Source organism: Haliotis rufescens, unplaced genomic scaffold (assembly GCF_023055435.1).
Source record: "Haliotis rufescens isolate VD_foot unplaced genomic scaffold, xgHalRufe1.0.p SCAF_10, whole genome shotgun sequence".
Taxonomy (NCBI): Eukaryota; Metazoa; Mollusca; class Gastropoda; order Lepetellida; family Haliotidae; genus Haliotis; species Haliotis rufescens.
In genome coordinates this window covers 36542108-36566654 of record NW_025963780.1, presented here as the reverse complement: position 1 = coordinate 36566654, position 24547 = coordinate 36542108, and the positions used below count along the sequence as shown (strand labels likewise).

Sequence of the window (24547 nt, the reverse complement as noted above, 5' to 3'; positions counted from 1 at the left end):
AGAATGGGATCCAGAGTTTTTATTAAAAAAGAATGGAAAAATAATTCATTGGGTAATCGAGGATGGATCACGAAATAATCTTCCGATTTGAAGATACTTTGTTTTCACAACGTTAACACTTACAGAACTTGACTTCTGACACAAAGTGACAAGTATACATCCATGGCTACCGGATGGTCACTATGGTTACAGTATACACAACACGTATTGCACATTCTCCACATATCAGTGTATACATTCCAGGAGACAGCTCACATATGTTCTCTTCACTTCTAACCTATGATAGTTTGTGTTGCGAGGTAAAGTAAATCATGCAATGTGATTGGATGATATTGCTATGCTGTCCGGTCTACCCTGTAATGCACACACAGTATCAAGAACCTTTCATGTAGCCTGAACAATCATTTCTCCTTATTAGAGTACACTGAAGATTTTGTTATTGTTAGGTCAGTTTAACGAGGACTTCAAGCTCTATTTGTTCACAACACCTTGCCCAGAGGCACAGGGACAGTGAGGAAGAGGGATAGGGGGGGGGGGGGGGGGGGGGGGGGGGAAGCTGAGCGGGGAAGAGGTGTGCAAAGAATAATGACAGACAGAGATTTGAATAAAATAATGAACTATGAACTCTGTATATTGATATTCCACTTATATTTGTTATTCATAATTGTATTAAAATATTCTGCACTAACTGTGTTGACTGCAAGTAACTCTTTACAGTTCAGAACAATACATCAAGAAAAATTCTGTCCTTGAATCAGTTATATTACAAACACACAAACACAATCTTAATCTCTAAGACAACATTTCAAACAGTTACATAGTTCAGATAGAATATACTCCGGACGACGATACAACGGTTGATGACAGTGACAACACGCAGATCACATGAAGAAGGCCCACAATGCAGCGGCAGAATACAAGAGCTGATGTCAGTTCACATAGGATGCGTAATTAAGTGCATTGATCGTCTATCGTGAAAGATAAGTGTAAAATGAGGTTTGGAATGAAAGTGTAAACTACGTCAGAAATCAGTTATTAACTGTAATGAAATCTCAATATGATGGATATTTCAATGCATCAAAAAATTATCCATAAAAGAAAAACATGAAATTTGATTTTTCAATAGACATTTGTTACCATAGTTGGTCATCAATGTCGGCAAATAAACTGAAACATGTACAATATGTACTGAAACTGAAAAAGAATCTTTCCACTGTAACCATGGTAACCAATATCAGCAGCACCCGTTTTAGTCATAAAAATAGTCTTTGAAATATCATCAAGAGAAATAATGTGTTCAGCACCAGATTGACTTTACCAAATAATAGAGAGATAATTGTGGGAGTGGCACACTTTGATAAGACCCAACTAGATTAGTTGTAGGGAGGACTGAGTCACGTATATGGAGTTTTTAACAATAATTAAAAACATGAAAGTGTGTACATGGTGACATGCGTGCATGTATGTTTAGGGGCAGGTTTATGCTTGGTACTTGACATTGAGCATTGAACTCACCACAAATGACTGGGTAGGCCAGGACATGCTTACCCTTTTCACGAACACCTGGTGTCACCACTGACTTAAATAATGCCCATGCGGCGTTAAATTTTAACTCACTTTAGTGATCCATTCATATAATTTTCACTGCTATTTTGCCTTTTATGTTCAATGGAATCTGTTTTGGTAGCTAATGGACCGATTATTCTGATGTTTTATATTCAAAACAAATCAAATACTGCAATATTTGAATAAACCAGATCAGTTCAGCATTAAATCTCTCCACCTGTTCGGTGTGGATGTATTTCTCTTGACATACAGTTCATCAATGGTTACATCAATGATGGAGTAAGATCACAGCTTTCAACAGTTTCACCAAACTGTATATCATAGACAATACTTCCAAGTCAACTTACTGATCAGACAACATAAGAGAGCTTCAACACCAAGCAACATTTGATCCCATAATGAGTGAAGTCTACAATCATTCACAGAATTATTTGCTTGTTGTTTAACGCCACACTTAGGAAAAACCAGCTACACGACGGCGGTCTGTAAATAATCGAGTCTGGACAAGACAATCCAGTGATTGACATCATGAGCATCGATCTATACAATTTGGATATGATGACATGCATCAACCAAGTCAGCAAGCCTGACCACTCGATCCAATTAGTCGCCTCTTACGACAAGCAGTCGGCTCTTAAGACAAGCATGGGTTGCTGAAGACCTATTCTGACCCAGATCTTCACAAAGTGAGGGTTTTGGGTTGAAAAAACAGTGTTACAGTTATACAGAATTAATCAAGTAACCATGGTAACCATTAATACATAATATTTTGAATCACCATTTCTAATCTTTTTGGCCTTTTTCGGAGAAGTGCTTTGTTTTAAAACAAGCTCTTATTGTAATATATTGGCATCACGCAGGAAATATCACTCAGTGGATACATTGTAAAATGGGGATGAAATACTTGACAGTTTTTTTAAAACAAACAACTAATTCTGTTTTAACAGAGATAAATCTCACAGTTCATTTATTTTAATATTGAAATAAATAAATGTAATATTCCTAATAATGTAAATATTACATAGTTACAAACAAAAACAAAATAATGGAGACTGTTTTACAGGAAAACAATGAGTGGAATGGTGAATGAAAGTGACTATACTGATGAAATACACCATTGATTACATTTCTCCAAAACGAAAGGAATCCCAATTTATCAGGACATGAATGACGAGCAGTCTGTGCCCAAACCTTCCACTAGCCTGGAAATACCATTTGACATCATCATCTTTCATTTTTAAGGATAAAAAAATAATAGTCTTGGTTCTCTGGCACCGCCCACATCATCATAAAGATCACCGCACATTTCATTTTTATTTCTATTTTAAAAATAAAAACAAAAAAATCCTTAAATATACCAAGTCCAATGGAAGTCAAATACTGTTTTCCAGTATTTTACTCATCAAGGAATACATTTATGTAGGGAGGCCCTTTCCCCGTTTTGATTGTACACAACTGTTTATTTGGTTACACATCTGTTTATTTTTGGTTACATACTAGTTTGAACAACCAAGAAAAAACACTGGCCTCTCGCACTATATTTTCAAAAGCCACTGCCTGAGAACCAATTCTTTTATTTTTTAAGCCTAATATACAGACCATAAAAGCTGAGCACAGTAGATGAAACATAATTTTACAAGACTCAGGCTTCGGATATGTAATTAAATCATAAACAGCAAGAGCCCCAGTTATCCAGACAAGGGTTCGGCTGCATATGACAGAATCATTGTAATACATCACCTTAGATGACACTGAACTACCCAGCTGGAATCAGGGATACTTGCAGAGGGATACTTGCAGGATGAAGACGAGGACACAAATTGCATATGTTTAATTTGATGCCTCGGGTCGGTTACTTGAAACCATGAAATGCAGTTTGGAAGAACCTAGACTGGTCAACTGCCTCTGTTGGATATGCTGGCTAATGAACACTTGCACAGCCAGCAGGCTGAGTCGAAGCAGAGGCAGGGGACCAGTCTGGGAATAGCCATCCAAGAGTTACTTCCCTTTACATATCAATCAATTCTAAATTTCATTAATTTTTGACTAGGTGGAAAAACAAATTTCGTCATTTTTTAAAAAAAATTTGAAAGCCAGATCTGTTAAATGAAAGCTGTCAGTGTGTTGTTGGGCTTGTGACCGAGATACAAGCATACACTACTTTCATCCATTGCCAGTGGTTAGTCATGGGTAGCCTGTGTCATAACATTTTGCTCAGCTTGCCATTTACATTACATCATCAGAAAATCCTACACACAACTGTAAGCAAGGTCTCAATAGGGAGCTGATGTTTCAAAAATAAACTAACTTTTCATCCATGACTAGCTTTGTTTTTAGAAAATGGTCATGATTCTAGAAACATATTCGAGAACTTACCTAGATGTGAATTGACCATTCCCAGTCATATCATTGATAAATGCTATAAGCAATAGGTGGATAAAGAAGACAAAGGATATTTTCTTGTTTTCCTTTTAAAACTGAAATATAAAACTTTATGCAATAGCTCTTTATATGCTGTTAACTCACCAAAAGTTTGAAATAGAAATAAACACATTTTACATTTTTCTGATATTTCATCAGCAGGTTATAGTTTGCCTTGACATAATATGCAAATTTCAGGTTTTTTCAATATACGACATCAAATAATGCCATATGTATCTTAATTCCAGTATAACCTATTCAAGATATGTCCCCAATTCTGATTGGCCAGTGTTTAAGCCAATCATTACTCAGATAGCTGGAGGTGCTCCTCTTCAGGTCCTGGGGGGCGTTTAAACTCGGGGCGTGTCAGAAGGAAGATGACAAGGGTGGCGAATGCTACGATGGTGAGACCAAGACAGTTCAGCAGGACTCCTTCGGGTATGAACTTGTTGTAACTTATACTGAAACAAGAAAGCTATTTGTTAGGCCACAACCCCATGAACCTCCCCCAGGGTACCAGGACTAGTCCTTCAGTTGGCTGCAATCAAACTTCCTGCATATTCTTTCTATTCTGCCAAAACTTGTGATAATAAGGTAATTATTATTTAATCAAAGATTTAGTATTTGAAACAAACATATTTGAAGATTTTCCATTTTCCTTTCTCCTTTATCTATTAATATATCACATAAAGGAGCCAAAATAATGTTGCCAAAGAATTGTGGACATGCTTGGAAGTTTCCGATTATTTTTGTTTCAGTGTGCGTACATTGCCGTCTACATTCCCAGATTACTATTAGTATTTTGTTACGATCTCGTAGTCAGGACACCAAAACCCGATGATATTGAATCGTCTACAGTAGAATACATTAATGTGATTCGGAAACCAATAATTTTATCGCTTAGTTTCTAGTTTGACTCGAGCAACTTCCAATAGTCATAATAATACGAGTGTAATGTCTCGATTGGTCATTTTGAAACAACATAAACAGACTTATTACCAGTCGATAAACACACGCACTCATGTTTGTAGCAGACGGTGCAAGAGAAAATAACAATCCTCTCTTTACCAGTGTCTATGAAAATTTAGTCCTTGTATTTTTCTCTCCATAGATTTGCATATTATTCATATGAATAAGGACAGAAATCATATTTTTAGTAGGACATTCCTAACAAATTTACGCCAGTTACCACCTATGTGACTACTTCACTTACTTTGAGAAAATGACTTTCTCCGTTATTCCCATGAGTGCCGTTGCCACAGCAAAGCAGAGGATGGCGATGCCCCAGAACACGTGATACGGCATGTACATCCGACGAGAGGCCATTCCCGCCTTGGGGTACAGGTAGGACACAAATCCAAACACCCACTGCAACACAACCAACCACAACCAATCACAACTGATCTCTGATCAGTAAAGGAGAACAAGATCATAACTGACCATCGGAACATTACTAGGATCGACTGAAATTTTATCCTTTTCTCCTCAGCAGCTCCCTGAAATTCAAAGACGCCTGTTGCCAAGGCAGCGACTGGATGAATTTGTTTTATTGCAAAGGCGGCAATATGTCCGGGCATGACAAGCACAAGCTATGGGGGACCTATTCTGCCCTGTGTGTGCATGTCAAGCAAAAACCATGGGGGACCTATTCTGCCCTGTCCGTGCATGACAAGCACAAGCTATGGGGGACCTATTCTGCCCTGTGTGTGCATGACAAGCACAAGCTATGGGGGACCTATTCTGCCCTGTCGGGGCATGAGAAGCACAAGCTATGGGGGACCCATTCTGCCCTGTGTGTGTGTGACAAGCACAAGCTATGGGGGACCTATTCTGCCCTGCGTGTGTGTGACAAGCACAAGCTATGGGGGACCTATTCTGCCCTGCGTGTGTGTGACAAGCACAAGCTATGGGGGACCTATTCTGCCCTGCGTGTGTGTGACAAGCACAAGCTATGGGGGACCTATTCTGCCCTGTGTGTGTGTGACAAGCACAAGCTATGGGGGACCTATTCTGCCCTGTCGGGGCATGACAAGCACAAGCTATGGGGGACCCATTCTGCCCTGTGTGTGTGTGACAAGCACAAGCTATGGGGGACCTATTCTGCCCTGTGTGTGCATGACAAGCACAAGCTATGGGGGACCTATTCTGCCCTGTCGGGGCATGACAAGCAAAAGCTATGGGGGACCTATTCTGCCCTGTCCGGGCATGACAAGCACAAGCTATGGGGGACCTATTCTGCCCTGTCGGGGCATGACAAGCACAAGCCATGGGGGAACTATTCTGCCCTGTGTGTGCATGACAAGCACAAGCTATGGGGGACCTATTCTGCCCTGTCGGGGCATGACAAGCACAAGTTATGGGGGACCTACTCTGTCCTGTGTGTGTGTGACAAGCACAAACCATGGGGGACCTATTCTATCCTGTGTGTGTGTGACAAGCACAAGCTATGGAGGACCTATTCTGCCCTGTGTGTGCATGACAAGCACAAGCTATGGGGGACCTATTCTGCCCTGTGTGTGCATGACAAGCACAAGCTATGGGGGACCTATTCTGCCCTGCGTGTGTGTGACAAGCACAAGCTATAGGGGACCCATTCTGCTATGGGGGACCTGTTCTGCCCTGTCCAGGCATGACAAGCAAAAGCTATGGGGGACCTATTCTGCCCTGTGTGTGCATGACAAGCAGAAGCTATGGGGGGACCTATTCTGCCCTGAGTGTGGTGACAAGCAGAAGCTATGGGGGACCTATTCTGCCCTGTGTGTGCATGACAAGCACAAGCTATGGGGGACCTATTCTGCCCTGTCGAGGCATGACAAGCACAAGCTATGGGGGACCTATTCTGCCCTGTCCATGCATGACAAGCACAAGCCATGGGGGGACCTATTCTGCCCTGTCGGGGCATGACAAGCACAAGCTATGGGGGACCTATTCTGCCCTGTCGGGGCATGACAAGCACAAGCTATGGGGGACCTATTCTGCCCTGTCCGGGAATGACAAGCACAAGCTATGGGGGGACCTATTCTGCCCTGCGTGTGTGTGACAAGCACAAGCTATGGGGGACCTATTCTGCCCTGTCCGGTCATGACAAGCACAAGCTATGGGGGACCTATTCTGCCCTGTCCGGGCATGTCAAGCAAAAGCTATGGGGGACCTATTCTGCCCTGTCGGGGCATGACAAGCACAAGCTATGGGGGACCTATTCTGCCCTGTCTGGGCATGGCAAACACAAGCTATAGGGGACCTATTCTGCCCTGTCCGGGCATGTCAAGCACAAGCTATGGGGGACCTATTCTGCCCTGTGTGTGCATGACAAGCACAAGCTATGGGGGACCTATTCTGCCCTGTCGGGGCATGACAAGCACAAGCTATGGGGGACCTTTCCTGCCCTGTCCGGGCATGGCAAGCACAAGCTATGGGGGACCTATTCTGCCCTGTGTGTGCATGACAAGCACAAGCTATGGGGGACCTATTCTGCCCTGTGTGTGCATGACAAACACAAGCTATGGGGGACCAATTCCTCACCCTTTGCATGGGTATTAAGGATCACGTCTGCCCCATGTGGGCATGGCACTCACCTGGAGCCCGAACATGACGACGGTGATCATTCCGAGCCAGCTGTGAAGGGAGTACATGTTGGGGATGGGGTTCGCTGCCAAGTTATGGGAGTCAAACACAGCCTTGAGTCCAACACCGGCGAAGATGAGGGCTCCAGCCTGCATACAGGCGTGGACGATCTTGATGATCAGCTTGTTGTCATTCCGGAACACGCGGTAGGCCAAGATGGCTGAGAACAGGGGAAGGGTTGGATTTATTGTCTTATAACAGCTTTTCAAGATAAGTCAAAATAGTTAGGTGGAAATCAAATAACGTATAAATATGGAAGTCAAAACAAAGTTGTGGAAAGTCCATTAAGACTTTGTGACCATAAACATGATAAATAATTACTTTTGGCTTTTTATTATTTCAGCTATATCTCAGCTGCAGACAGCTTAAATGAGCTTACCATATTGTGCCACTGAACTTAGGCCTCGCCTGGCCAGCAGTTGTTAAAACCTCTCGACTACCTCTCCACCCCTGGGTGCCATGGATGATACTAACCACATTGCACCGCTGAACTTAGGCCTTTGCCAGACAGGCAGTTGCTTAAACCACTCAGTGACCCCTCCACCCCTGGGTGCCAAGGATGGTACTTACCATCACCAAACAGGAACACCATGCCAATGATCATGAACAAAGGATGGTAATTGAATTCCAGGCCCGGGTTACTCTGCCAGGCAAAACCCCCTCGGAAGTGCCCCATCCACACGGCCACCATAACGACTGCCGCCAGTCCGAACACCTGGACGAGGAGCACGAGCCATGTGAACGTCTTCATGGAGAAAGAAGTGGCACTGGTCGATCCTCCATCAAAGGCTTCCATGTCTTGACTGCAATTACAAGGAATAAGTGAAGGGTTAAAAGACACTTTGAGCAATTTTCAAGCGATATCCTGGTGGGTGGTCACCAGAACTGGGCTACACACAATGTATCTGTGCTGGGAATCAAACCCAGACTGATTATCAGAACAAGTGGATGGTCTGTCCACTGTGCCAATTCTAGAACATACATTACAGGCTTAGACATAACCACTGGTCATTTAGTCTGTGACTAGTGAATATATAGGGGGACAAGTTTTTACCCTAAACTAGTTATTTTACTCGTTTGCACTCCTGGCACTAGATCTAGAGGCGACTAAAGGGATCGAAAGGTCAGGCTCCTTGACTAGGTTGAAGCATGTCATCGTATCCCAAATGCTTGGGTCAATGCTCATGATATCAATCACTGGATTGTCTGGTCCAGACTCGATTATTTACAGACCGCCGTCATATAGCTTGAATATTGCTGAGTGCGGTGTTAAACAACAAACTAAGAAGAGCTGTGGACTATTACGATACAACCAGTGGTGTTACACGTAGGGAGGTCAGGCAAAGTTTATGCATACATAATCTCATCTAGTTTTATACATCTGCTTAACATAAGGAAACAATGATGCCTGTGATGTCTGTCATGGCATGACAAATAAACTAGAGTAATATGAAAGAATCTGATAGTCCTTAATGTTTTGAGAGTAGTGTAACAAAAATAATGAGCATAAAGCGATATTCATCTTCTACACTTTTTGAAGTCCAATATGTACAGATGTTAGTTGTGCCACGACATTTACTGTAATAATAGCCTTATAGCACGGTTTGAAATAAGCTGGGAGGATGTGCCAAGCGTGGTTTATGTGTGCCAATGCTGGATATGCATGATATATAATAATATGGCATGTGTTATTGATGTGATGAACCAACAACATTAACTCGGTATCGAGATCTCTTAAATATGCAAATGAGGTCACCTGGTAGGAACTTCTTTCAAGCTCTATACAATGCCGTTTTCTCAAAACTATTGACTAACGTTCCCAATGTGTCGCCATGTTTTTTAAAACAAGAAAAGCTACAAGTAATTCTGGACTATCTCATGATGAAAATAAGATTTAACGCTGAGGCATTTTATTGACAGGAGCCAGGTGGCGATCGATGGGTTTATACAGGTCGGATAATTACAATATCGCATATGCGACTGAATTAGTCGCAACTTGGAGGGTTGTTTTTGTAGACAAAACTAGCTGCATGTCATTTGGTTTTATATGATAAATTGGTCAGTTAAGTCAAACATTGTATTCAGACACAGTTTCTAAACTTCATTGAGTGAAATAACATCTTAAACATCGATTATTTTAAGGATGACATTATATGATAACGATATTATAACCTTCATGTGTTTCCATATTAGGAATAAAAAATATCTATTATGCTTGCCAAAGGGTTGCCTAATACCATTTTACAAATATGCTATTCACAACATGGAAAAACACTTGGGTAATAATCTCTATATTTAAACATTGTATTGATCATGTTCATTAATGCCTCCATAGTTTTTCATGACCTATATTCAAGATATATAAATAAGCATGTATATTAAATGTTAATCATGTTAATTACAACTTTACATTTGATGTAATTAAAGCATGGTTCATACAGATATGGAACACCAAACTTCAAGGCCTTTTTAAATCTTTCAACTGTCATTTTACAAGGTTTTTGGTTGGGTTCAATCGCCTCAGTCTGTCAGTATTGTTTTAAATCCAGCATATAATATATTAGTCGTAAGATCTACAAAATAGAGTTAATATCATAAATTGTCCAAAAGATTTATTTTCACAACCAATGAATAAAATATATTAAGTCTGTCATAAATTTAATTTGTTTTTTGACAAGTGTTTGTCATTTTGTGTATATTCAAGGCTTTTCAAGCCATTCTGGTTATTTTCAGGGCTTTTCAGGGTTGACACTTAAATTCAAGCTCTTTTCATTAAACAAACATTCATGAAAAGGTTCACTATATTTTCAAAAAGTTATTTTTACATGTCAACAATTTTGAAATTTTAATGATGACAATAAGGGCAGTACATTTATAAGAAACCTCATTCATGTCTTTAAATCAAGTAAAAAATGTTGTATATGGGATGTCCAATGGATTAGTGAGTGAGTGGGGTTTATAACGCCGCTTTGAACAGTATGCCAGTAATATCGCAGCGAGCCAGCTTCATGTAGGAGAAAAGCCGAAAGTGATGCAGGTCTCAGACGTTTACCAGTTTGGGAAAACCACAAGGATGGGTATGGTGCTCACAAACCTAGAAACATTATCGGAGGGCATTCAAACCCAAGATCACAGGTTTCTGGCGTGCACAGCACAATATTTATAGATACAATACCTCCATCACGTCTATAGTTCAAGTAAATAATGTAGTATATTTGATATTCAACATCATAACAAAAGCTGTATTTCAAACAGATGGCATGACAACATTATTGAATACTTCCAAATTAAAACATTACTATACTGTAAAAAAAGATCCCATAAAAATCCATAAAAAAATTGAAAATGATATGTCCAATATTTTTTGAGGTGATGATATTGGTACAGTGGCTGATATTTTACAGAAATGAGCTGTTGTGACAACCATTTTACATTCTGCAAACTGAAGAGTTTACTTCCTTGTGGCTAGGACATGATATTGACATGTTCCGTAGATTTGGAAAAGTTTCAAAGCAAACAGAGAGAAGGACAACACACTTCGACGAAGACCCATAACATCAGCTCACTTTGATGAAGACCCACAACATCAGCTCACTTTGACGAAGACCCACAACATCAGCTCACTTTGATGAAGACCCATAACATCAGCTCACTTTGATGAAGACCCATAACATCAGCTCACTTTCACGAAGACCCATAACATCAGCTCACTTTGACAAAGACCCATAACATCAGCTCACTTTGACGAAGAGCCACAACATCAGCTCACTTTGACGAAGACCCACAACATCAGCTCACTTTGATGAAGACCCACAACATCAGCTCACTTTGACAAAGACCCACAACATCAGCTCACTTTGACAAAGACCCACAACATCAGCTCACTTTGACAAAGACCCACAACATCAGCTCACTTTGATGAAGACCCACAACATCAGCTCACTTTGACGAAGACCCACAACATCAGCTCACTTTGATGAAGACCCACAACATCAGCTCACTTTGACAAAGACCCACAACATCAGCTCACTTTGACAAAGACCCACAACATCAGCTCACTTTGATGAAGACCCACAACATCAGCTCACTTTGATGAAGACCCACAACATCAGCTCACTTTGACAAAGACCCACAACATCAGCTCACTTTGATGAAGACCAACAATATCAGCTCACTTTGATGAAGACCCACAACATCAGCTCACTTTGATGAAGACCCACAACATCAGCTCACTTTGATGAAGACCCACAACATCAGCTCACTTTGATGAAGACCCATAACATCAGCTCCTTTTGATGAAGACCCACAACATCAGCTCACTTTGATGAAGACCAACAACATCAGCTCACTTTGATGAAGACCCATAACATCAGCTCCTTTTGATGAAGACACACAACATCAGCTCACTTTGATGAAGACCCACAACATCAGCTCACTTTGATGAAGACCGACGACATCAGCTCACTTTGATGAAGACTCACAACATCAGCTCACTTTGATGAAGACCCACAACATCAGCTCACTTTGATGAAGACCCGTAACATCAGCTCACTTTGATGAAGACCCCTAACATCAGCTCACTTTGACAATGCCAATTTTGTTTTTGTTTTCTTTGTTTGTTGTTTAATGCAACACTCAGCAGTATTCCAGCTGCATGACAGCAGTCTGTGAATAATAAAGTCTGAGCCAGTCAACCCAGTGACTGACATCATGAGCATCGATCCACGCAATTGGGATACAATGACCCACATCAACCAAGTCACCGAGCCTGACCACCCGATCTCGTTAGTCGCCTCTTACGACAAGCATGGTTTGCTGAAGACCTATTCTAACCCGCATCTTCACAGGTCTGACAATGTCAAGGTGAGCTCAAAATGCAGAACGCCATTAGTACACGTAGTATGGGGAGGGTTAAGCAGGTATAGGGAGATTAGGGGAGACTCAAAGAAATCTGCACATTTCATCAACTGGTACACTCTGTGCACAGCATGTTCAGTTATAAGGGACACGCCAAAATGTAAGTCAGCGTGTTCAGTTATAAGGGACAAGCCAAAATGTAAGTCAGCGTGTTCAGTTATAAGGGACACGCCAAAATGTAAGTCAGCGTGTTCAGTTATAAGGGACAAGCCAAAATGTAAGTCAGCGTGTTCAGTTATAAGGGACAAGCCAAAATGTAAGTCAGCGTGTTCAGTTATAAGGGACACGCCAAAATGTAAGTCAGCGTGTTCAGTTATAAGGGACAAGCCAAAATGTAAGTCAGCGTGTTCAGTTATAAGGGACAAGCCAAAATGTAAGTCAGCGTGTTCAGTTATAAGGGACAAGCCAAAATGTAAGTCAGCGTGTTCAGTTATAAGGGACACGCCAAAATGTAAGTCAGCGTGTTCAGTTATAAGGGACAAGCCAAAATGTAAGTCAGCGTGTTCAGTTATAAGGGACAAGCCAAAATGTAAGTCAGCGTGTTCAGTTATAAGGGACACGCGAAAATGTAAGTCAGCGTGTTCAGTTATAAGGGACACGACAAAATGTAAGACAGCATGTTCTGTGAAAAGCCAAAATGTAAGTCAGCGTGTTCAGTTATAAGGGACAAGCCAAAATGTAAGTCAGCGTGTTCAGTTATAAGGGACACGCCAAAATGTAAGTCAGCGTGTTCAGTTATAAGGGACACGCCAAAATGTAAGTCAGCGTGTTCAGTTATAAGGGACACGCCAAAATGTAAGTCAGCGTGTTCAGTTATAAGGGACACGCCAAAATGTAAGTCAGCGTGTTCAGTTATAAGGGACAAGCCAAAATGTAAGTCAGCGTGTTCAGTTATAAGGGACACGCCAAAATGTAAGTCAGCGTGTTCAGTTATAAGGGACAAGCCAAAATGTAAGTCAGCGTGTTCAGTTATAAGGGACAAGCCAAAATGTAAGTCAGCGTGTTCAGTTATAAGGGACACGCGAAAATGTAAGTCAGCGTGTTCAGTTATAAGGGACACGCCAAAATGTAAGTCAGCGTGTTCAGTTATAAGGGACAAGCCAAAATGTAAGTCAGCGTATTCAGTTATAAGGGACACGCCAAAATGTAAGTCAGCTTGTTCAGTTATAAGGGACACGCGAAAATGTAAGTCAGCGTGTTCAGTTATAAGGGACAAGCCAAAATGTAAGTCAGCGTGTTCAGTTATAAGGGACAAGCCAAAATGTAAGTCAGCGTGTTCAGTTATAAGGGACACGCGAAAATGTAAGTCAGCGTGTTCAGTTATAAGGGACACGACAAAATGTAAGTCAGCATGTTCTGTGAAAAGCCAAAATGTAAGTCAGCGTGTTCAGTTATAAGGGACAAGCCAAAATGTAAGTCAGCGTGTTCAGTTATAAGGGACACGCCAAAATGTAAGTCAGCATGTTCTGTGAAAAGCCAAAATGTAAGTCAGCATGTTAAGTTATAAGGGACAAGCCAAAATGTAAATCAGCATGTTCAGTTCTAAGGGACACGCCAAAATGTAAGTCAGCATGTTCTGTGAAAAGCCAAAATGTAAGTCAGCATGTTCTGTGAAAAGCCAAAATGTAAGTCAGCATGTTCTGTGAAAAGCCAAAATGTTAGTCAGCATGTTCTGTGAAAAGCCAAAATGTAAGTCAGCATGTTCTGTAAAAAGCCAAAATGTAAGTCAGCATGTTCTGTGAAAAGCCAAAATGTAAGTCAGCATGTTCTGTGAAAAGCCAAAATGTAAGTCAGCATGTTCTGTGAAAAGCCAAAATGTAAGTCAGCATGTTCTGTGAAAAGCCAAAATGTAAGTCAGCATGTTCTGTGAAAAGCCAAAATGTAAGTCAGCATGTTCTGTGAAAAGCCAAAATGTTAGTCAGCGTGTTCTGTAAAAAGCCAAAATGTAAGTCAGCATGTTCTGTGAAAAGCCAAAATGTAAGTCAGCATGTTCTGTGAAAAGCCAAAATGTAAGTCAGCATGTTCTGTGAAAAGCCAAAATGTAAGTCAGCATGTTCTGTGAAAAGCCAAAATGTAAGTCAGCATGTTCTGTGAAAAGCCAAAATGTAAGTCAGCATGTTCTGTGAAAAGCCAAAATGTTAGTCAGCGTGTTCTGTGAAAAGCCAAAATGTAAGTCAATGTGTTCTGTGAAAAGCCAAAATGTAAGTCAGCGTGTTCTGTTATAAGGGATAAGTCAAAATGTTAGTCCCGGGGTAGTTCTGCAAATGATCGTAGTGCTATGACTTTCGTAACACCCCAAGTCAACACTTGCTCTACGATCACCTTGTTAAATGCAGTATTCAATGCTAGTGGCTCAAAGCATCATGACAACTGTCATGCAGTGCGTTTGGATAATGGCAGTGCTTATAATAGTAATAATACACAGGATACAAGATCTACAATCTACCTTTGGATAGCCCGGGGCAGCTGCTCATTATCATAGTACGTTGTGTCTGCGCTGGCCATATTTCTAAGCTGTACATAGTGCAGAAACAAAGGTGGTAAAATGTGTCCTCATTTCACAAGCAAACGTGTTACCATGGTTACAATATGTGTTGGTGAACTGGCTTAATGCCCCTTTGAACAGCATTTAGTTATAATGGTTATATCCAGCGTGTCAGTTTAATGTGGGAGGAAAGCCCGAAGTGATGCAGGGCTCAGATATTTACCACTAATAAAATGCCGAAACCCACCAGAACATGTATGGGTGAGGTGAGGTGAAATGGGGGTTTAACGTCGCGTCCAAGATTATTGCACCTATATAGCGACGTGCATGTACGTGTGTGTGTTTGTGTGGCTGCTTGTACTAGTCCGGACTGATGCCGATTTATAGTGCTAGCTCACTGAGACACCATGCCGCAGTTTAACATGAATACCCCACCCAGACACAGTATACTGACTCCGAGCCGACCAGTCCTTGTTTTAGCCCCTTAATGCCGAGCGCCAGACAGGGTAACAACAAGTACCATCTTTTAACGTCTTTTGGTATGACGCGGCCGGGGATCGAACCCCGGACCTTCCGCTCTCCGGGCGGACGCTCTACCACTAGACCATGGAGGCGGTCTAGAACATGTATGGTGCTAACCAGTGCCTGTAACTTTTCTGTTTGGGCTGTCCGACATTTTCCTCCACCTGCCCGACTGTCTGGCAGATAATTGTAAGACTACAGTAAACTACGGTTATAACGAACATGCTTATAACGAACTGACGGATATAACGAACTCACTTTTTAGTCCCGACTATTTGCTGTAGTTATGCTGTATATATGCTTATAACGAACTACGGTTATAACGAACTAAAAATAGTAGTCCCTTTGAGTTCGTTATAACCGTAGTTTACTGTACTTACATATTCAGTTTTAGCATAACTTCTCATAGATTTTCAAGTAACTGTTTGCATTATTTCAACTGTATCAAGACGTGATTTGTCTCTCATTTTTCGCAGTATTCAATATTTATGTCTGAATGCAGGCAGGTAACGTTGAAGATGGGCAGGCAACATTTATGGGTCACCTGCCCAACTGTCTTGGTAGGTTTTAAGATTTTTTCAAACACTGGTGCTAACAAACCTAGAAACAATACAAGGGTCAATCAGGGATTCCACAAATTGTGGTGTCTTAGATGGCTTGGTTACCCATGTGCCTTCTTGTTACCACGGTTACAATACATGGCAAAAATAAACACAAAGCAATGTATTCTCAAGGCAGAAACAACAGCATCTGCAGTATGGAAAAAAACATAAGGAAGAATCATGTTACCGTGGTTACATCATGTACGTTGCATTCACGTGATAGAGATATAACATAACATGTGTTCCATGTGTTCAGATGGCAGAAACAATTAGGCCAACAACAGAAAACACTTGTTTCAGGTAACCAAGCAACCCATTGTTTGTTGATTAAAGCCACACTCAGCATATTCCAGCTATATGACAGTAGTCTGTGAATAATCAAGTCTGGGCCAGACAACCCAGTGACTGACATCATGAGCATTGATCCATACAATTGGGATACGATGACACGCATCAACCAAGTCAGCGAGCCTGACCACCCAATCCTGTCAGTCGCCTCTTACGACAAGCCTAAATCTCATTTTACCACAAGCATGGATTGCTGAAGACCTATTCTACTAACCCAGATTTTCACGAAACATTATGACATGTCAGCTTAATCATTGTTAATGTGGGAAGAATCCCAAAGGGAACAGGTTGTAGGCATTTGGCTAATCCAGTGTTCGAAATACCAGGTTGAGACAGGTTGATTTCAACTCGGGCTGCCAGATTTTCAAATACCCCTGCCCGACGGTCGGGTTATATTTCATATGTGAAAATATTCTAAATATTTCCTGATGATAAGCATTAATTCACATGTAAAGATGAATGATAAAATGTAACCCAAAAGAAACCCCGTTAGCTTATCCTGAGAAACATATGATTATAGTGGGCAGACAGGTTTTGGTCAGGGCTGGCAAGTATTTCAGCTAGCCAGTCCTGTGGTCTGGCTGAAATTTTTGGGAGTTTCATACCCTGGGCTTCACACAAGCAGGGGTATGGTGCAGACAAACCAAGAAACATAATCTGGATTCGAACCAACAATCATTGGATTTTTGGTACAACTGAAGAAGCCATCTCTGCACACCAAGTCACAGAATCTTAATCAATCAGGCCACCAATGCCCATCATAAAGCAAGGTTATTTCTCAAAAGAATATTTTTATCATAATTTACTAACCTGAAATACCAACAATGAGAAAGTGCAAGCCAATGTCCTGATGTCTGTAGAGTGTGAGGTTAAGTATACATACAGTCCTTCACTTAGGTCTAGATCAGCTTTTCCCAGTGAAACAAGTCGAAATGCAGCGTTCAGAAACTCAAGAAGGTAGGTGAATTCCGAATATCTGTTATAGCTTATGTAAGACCTTATCTAAGACTTATGAAAGACCTTGTTACAGATCCGGTCCCGAGATGGATGCCGCAGGAGTGGAAAATCCTTTAATACTTTACAGCTGACAGGTACACAATGCAAAGAAGAGATCGTGTTGCGTGTCCCATCATACTTAATTTCATGCGATAGAGGACAATGCAAGTGGGCATGACTCAGGGAAACCTACATCACGAGAAACACTGATAGCACTTATCTCCATCTGTACAGCTACAAAGGTGATATTTTCATTGTAAATGGTAGAGGTTCTCAGCTAGGCCATCAATGAAATCCTTATCGTGTAGACTTGTGTCAAAACCTCAGCTCAGACATCATGACATCTACCTCAACAGCAGGATCAGTGCAACAGGCTGGGGTTGCCATGGTTACTCAGGGTTAATTAACATAATTTCACATGTAGATATTGTTTATTGGACGGTTTTTTATATATTGAAATATTCCAGCTGTGTAATCAAGTTTGGGCCAGGCAACTGCAACAGTCTGTGACACTAAGTGTAGATTTAACATCGCTCATCGTTATAACATAGTCCCAGAGCTACTGACAACTGGGCACTTAACTTTTATACATTATATATTTGTATATATGTAACCATGATAACTGTATATATCTATGTGTCAATAGTTCATCAAAGCTGTGCATAAATAAATATAAGTGTGACTGAACAGCTAAAAGTTGGATATTAAGAGCTATTTTTATTATCATTATCATTATTATTATTATACTCCAAGTCCTAAACCCAGGGTCTTGCAAAATTCTGTTCGTTCTAATAAGCAGGGATTTTCCTGGGTCTATATAATCTCAGTTAAAATTTGGAGGATGTCACATGATTTCCAGCAATTTTACCCATGTCATATCGATGCACATGCTCAGAAGCCTTTAACCGATCCTTGATGGAGATATAGCTGATAGATAGAAGAAAATCAAAGTGACAATTTGTAATTAGGGATGAAATGGGGTTTAACGTTGCATCCAAGATTATTGCACTTGTAAAGCGACATCACGTTTGTGTGTGTGTGTGTGTGTAGCTGCTTGTACTAGTTCAGACTGATGCCGATTTTATAGTGCTAGCCCACTGAGACACCCTGCCGCAGTTTAACATGAATACCCTACTCAGACACAGTATACTGACTCCAAGCTGACCAGTCCTTGTTTAAAGGGGCACTGATCTAACGCAATTCCCCGGACTGGTTGTTGCCTTTGTTATTGTTTTTTCCCCCGTGAGTACCCGGATGATACGCAACGCAACTGAGCGTGACCAGAGACTGGGCTACCGTCTGCAAGGACAGCTAAATAAACTTTGAGGCTGGAGGCAATATTTGTTTTACGCGTTTTTGCATAAACACTGATTGGTTAACTGTGATCTATAAAGATTTCGACAAAGGGCGCATGTTAGTTAATTACTTCAGCCTAAACAAACAGACAAAAAGAACAGCGGAGCTCATCGGATGTCGTCATTTGGAAATACCCCAGATGGTTATAGTTTAATACTAAAAAAAGTATCCATGCAGTGAAAGTATTTTCGGATTTCGGCTTGCGTCGATAATACGATTACTACTCCCTTGTCATCCACGTTTTCTCGTATAACCCTACACTTGTGTATTTGTCGTCATTCACTTGATGCTCAGTTAATGAATTTATTACAGGTACAATTAGTGGTAGCACCACTTATATTACCTGACAAAGGTTCCCATTTGGCATTTATTGTGTCTGGGGTAATTATTCAATCTAAATCCAGGTTTGAAGTGAGGTGAAATGTGTGTTATGTAATATGCACGTGGCAGCCCAGCAAGAGATGAATGATCAGTTGATTTACTTTTTTTTGTAAATCAACGGATCGTTCCTAGTCATAAAAGGATTAACAGACAATACGTTGATTGATTAATCACTGTTATCTTGCACAGTGGATATGTCAAGAGTGAGTGTTTACATGTCTAGGTTTACTAAAACAAAGGGAATACACTCATATCATGGCGTGAAGTGCCGATGTAAAAACAACATACTTTGTTCAAAGGGTTAACTGTTAATACGTTGATTGATTGATCATTGTTATCCATCACTCAATGGATTTTTTAGGAACCGTGGACGTTATGAAAATAGTTGTCACGTGGGCTTTCTCAGCAGACCATTGAAACTTGACACCTATGTGAAACACCTGAAAGAATCCAGGTGATCAGTTGAGAAACAAACACGGGTTATAATATCCCGAAACGATATATATCTTTTAAAATATTTGATTGTTACTGAGACACGTGACATCGAATATTTTTTTTTGTACAGCTGCAGACGAGTGGGATATTGTTCCTTTGTGTGGATATTCACGGATACATTCCTCGAACAAGGAAGCTGCCTAAAATTTCTACACATAAATTTGGTAGGTTGTAATTATGATATTTGCATTTTGTTTTCCTTCATTTGAACCGATTCGTTCTTGTTTCTCTACGTCTTGGTTGGGAAATTCTTCAATGAGCGATAGATGTTGTTTTCACAGGTCTATTCCTTTGTAACCGCGTATATATTACCGTCAATTTGTAAAATGTGATTCTCTCAGGCAATTTATAAAATGTGTAAATATTTCAGTCATTTTGACTAAAAAATCTGTCCAGATTGATTAAGACGATCAAAAGGGCCTACAAACATCACAACAGATTATTATGTAGGATTAGAAGCCAAACAACATGGAAATGTACTTTTCAACGTAACATTTTCAGTCTCTTGGTGATGACATTAAACATCAAATTTTTGGGAATTCGTTATCATAATAGTACAGATGGAAATGTTTTTCAGTCACTTTGTAAAATAACTGAATATTTAGACGTTTAATAAATTTGTTACACATTTGACAATAAAAAATATACACACTATAAAAAAAGCAATGCTCAGGTGAAATATTTACTTTGTGTAGCAAGTCAAAATAGTGTAAACGAAAATCGCAAAATTACCAAGCAAGTGACTTATCAAAACTTCGTCACCATTACCGATGCTACCCACAAAGATACCTACATTTCCTTATTATCTCGAAAACTGTATTTCATTTTGTTGATCAGTGTGACCGTACGCCCTTTTTACTACCATTAAAGTGACTTATGCGTTTAGGAATGGCGCAGCAGAGGTCGCGAACTAGTCTAGATTTCTGCTATACATCCGGGTACTCACTGGGAAAAAACAATAACAAAGGCAACAACCAGTCCCGGGGAATTGCGTTAGATCAGTGCCCCTTTAAGGCCCCTTAATGCCAAGCGCCAGACAGGGAAACAACAAGTACCATCTTTTAATGTCCTTTGGTATAACGCAGCCGGGGATTGAACCCTAGGCCTTCCGTTCCCTGGGTGAACACTCTCCCACTACACCACGGTGGCGGTCTATGTAATAAGGGAAACACACACAGGATGTGAGGGATTGTTAATTCATGTACTGGCTAGTTTGACAACATGTGAAAGTGAACTCAAGAAATGTGCCTCCTTACTTCTTTATCATACATTGTCTGAATGAAATATGGAATCCGATTCAGCCCTTGTTCTATAACCTTAATGCCGAGAACCTGGCAGGGTAACAACAAGTAACGTCTTAAAAATGGTATGATGCAACCGGGGATTGAAACAAAGACCTTCGGCTATCCTGAGCATGCTGAGGCAGATGCTCTATCCACTTGACCAAGGAGACAGTCCTTAGACATAGAGAAGTGCATTGCTGAGAACATTTAAAACAAAGATGATCACCTCTGTTCATAACCTACTAATATGACACATTAATAATAGTCTCATACGTAGGCAAGATGTTCCACAAACTGATTACTATTCTGATACCAGGTTATGTTTTATTATATTCTGAATATGAATAGCGAATCACATGATTCAACATTCATAATAGTACATATGTTGTCCTGATAATCACTATGATGATTACTATTTGGATACAGATTGTCAATATGAATACTCATTTACATGACTCAACAAGGCCTGAAATGCAAGGTGTCACCCCAGTGACTCACAAATGAATTATTAATCCAGCTCTAGATATGATATGGAAAGTGGCTATCACTGTTGACACTGTCAGTATCATGACACTATCATTTCTCAACAACAAATAAATAATCTGATGATGGGTTACATAGGGGAATCTGATCCCGATGAGCATGCACGGCCCCGATGAGCACACACCCCCATGAGCACACACGACCCCGATGAGCATGCACCCCCATGAGCACACACGACCCCTATGAGCACACACCCCCATGAGCACACACGACCCCGATGAGCATGCACCCCCATAAGCACGCACGACCCCTATGAGCACACACCCCCATGAGCACACACCCCCATGAGCACACACGACCCCGATGAGCATGCACCCCGATGAGCACACACGACCCCGATGAGCTTGCACCCCCATGGCCATGCAAGACCCCGATGAGCACACACCCCCGATGAGCACACACCCCCATGAGCACACACGGCCCCGATGAGCATGCACCCCCATGAGCACACACAACCCCGATGAGTACACACCCACATGAGCACACACAACCCCGATGAGCACACACAACCCCGATGAGCACACACCCCCATGAGCACACACAACCCCGATGAGCACACACCCCCATGAGCACACACAACCCTGATGAGCACACACAACCCTGATGAGCACACACCCCGATGAGCACACACGACCCCGATGAGCACACACCCCCATGAGCACACACGACCCCCATGAGCACGCACCCCCATGAGCACACACGACCCCCATAAGCACACACGACCCCCATGAGCACACACGACCCCGATGAGCACTCACCCCCATGAGCACACACGACCTCCATGAGCACGCACCCCCATGAGCACACACGACCCTGATGAGCATGCACCCCCATGAGCACACACGACCCCCGATGAGCACACACGACCCCGATGAGCATGCACCCCTATGAGCATGCACCCCCATGAGCATGCACGACCCCGATGAGCACGCCCCCCTCCATGAGCACACACGACCCTGATGAGCATGCACCCCGATGAGCACACCCCCCCATGAGCACACACGACCCTGATGAGCATGCACCCCAATGAGCACACCCCCCCATGAGCACACAGGACCCTGATGAGCATGCACCCCAATGAGCACACACGACCCCGATGAGCACACACCCCCATGAGCACACACGACCCCAATGAGCACACACCCCCATGAGCACACACGACCCCGATGAGCATGCACAGGCCCATGAGCACACATGAAGTCATTTCTTCCAGCAACTACCCGCCTTAAGAATCTGTTACCATATGATGTTTAGCATTCTAGCAAATACATTGGTTTTAAAAAGGCACGGGAGACTTCTAAAAATTGTATATTTTTTTACTTAAACTACCATACTTGATATTGTCAAGCTGTCCATACTTGTTTAAGACTTGGATGCAGTGATCTCAATAGTCATGAGTATAAAGACATACCGTATTCGACGTAATAAGTGCCCAGGGCGCTCTCGAAATTAGAAATAGGGGGCTCTTATTAGAATATAATTTTGGTGAAAGAGTCGAAAGATCGTAAATTTTATTGTTTCTGCTGACTGAAATGATACAAAAGAAAAGTGCTTATTCCACACGAAAAACATATTTTTCCAGAATTTAATTGCCCGTAATTAAGGGTGCATATAACACACGAGTGCGTATTATACACCAATAAATGTACACGAATTGTGTACATTGATCAGTCGGAAGGGTGGTAACTGGGATTGTTCACTAGCCAATATATTGGAAAATATCGCCGTGGGCGCTTATTAGAGCGGGGAGCTTATTACGTCGAATAAGGTATTTGAAATACTGCAGCATGTCAGTATTGTTCTTATTTGGAGTCTCCACTTCACTAAGTTCCTCTTTACTTGTCCTGCTCATCATAACATTAGAAGCACTTTGTACTACCACATAAAAGGTTTTGATCTTAAAACAGCATTGTACGAATGTTGTATGGGTACAAGAATTTAACAAGAGGTGTAAACCCCAACATACTCATGTCTGTCCATGGTGTTATAGAAAATAGTGGTAGGCTAGTGCAATGAGTATAAATATATGTATATGACTGTAGTCTTGGTAACATGAGTGGTCTTCTTATTATATGAGATGTATTGTTCCTTGACCTTAACGTATTGATGTCTACACCAATGTAACTATGTAACAGAGAGCGGTATTTACACAAGCCAGTTAGACCTGTTTATCAAATCCCTTTCAACTTAAGTTGACTAAAATATGCTAAAACTAACCCAGCCACCAGGGATGGGAAGTGGACCAGTTTTGTTAATGTTAACGGTATCTGAAGGCTAGTAGAACATATTTTAAACATTTTGGGGATGATTGCTATATGTTGTCAATATTTGGGCATTTCATCCCTAATGCTCCCGCCCATCCCTGCCCACCTCCAACCACCCCCACCCAACCTCAACCCAACCCACCCAACCACCTCTGGATCATCAACTGCAATCCCACCATGCATCATGGGTGTGGCCATCACGCCACTTGACATGGTTCATGTATTTGCTGACAGGAAGATGTGCATATTGTGATGGGTCCGGCTCATGGTGTCTTCAATGAAGAGTTCCTGCAACTGGTCATGCGTGCCCTGCTTGAGGATGTTACTGTATGTGTGTTGAACATCCTGTGTATCCTGTTTCTTCCTAGTCACCACATGGTAAACATGGTTTGTTTTGTTTGTTTGTTGTTTAACGCCACACTTAGCAATATTCCAGCTATATGATGGCAGTCTGTCAATAATCAGGTCTGGACCAGACAATGCAGTGATTGGCATCATGAGCCATGCAACTGGGATACAATGACATGAACCAAAGTCAGCGAGCCTAACCACCCGATCCTGTTAGTCGACTCTTACGACAAGTGTAGTCGCCTTTTACGGCAAGCATGGGTTGCTGAAGACCTATTCTACCCTGGATCTTCACGGATGTGGTCAAAATAAAACCTTAACCAAGAGTGAGGGAGTTTGATTTTACGTCACTTTTAGCAATATTCCAGCTATATCACGTTGGGGGAACCAGAAATG

At 41.5% G+C, this 24547-nt stretch overlaps 1 protein-coding gene across 4 annotated transcripts in view; it reads right to left on the bottom strand.

Moving 5' to 3' along the window:
* Positions 1-3651: 3651 nt before the first annotated feature.
* Positions 3652-24547, bottom strand: part of LOC124131059 (transmembrane ascorbate-dependent reductase CYB561-like) — a 39803-nt gene continuing 18907 nt past the window's right edge. For 2 of the 4 annotated variants that reach the window (XM_046494141.2, XM_046494140.2), the window contains 4 exons: positions 8182-8414; positions 7563-7771; positions 5201-5355; positions 3652-4448 (listed from right to left, as the gene is read on the bottom strand). In XM_046494141.2, the coding sequence (XP_046350097.1) occupies positions 4292-4448; positions 5201-5355; positions 7563-7771; positions 8182-8414 (754 nt within the window). In that variant the 3' untranslated portion in view covers positions 3652-4291. Of the gene's footprint in view, positions 4449-5200; positions 5356-7562; positions 7772-8181; positions 8415-14974; positions 15043-17295; positions 17795-24547 lie in introns of those variants that run through there. The other 2 variants (XM_046494139.2, XM_046494142.2) reach the window with 2 other exon arrangements.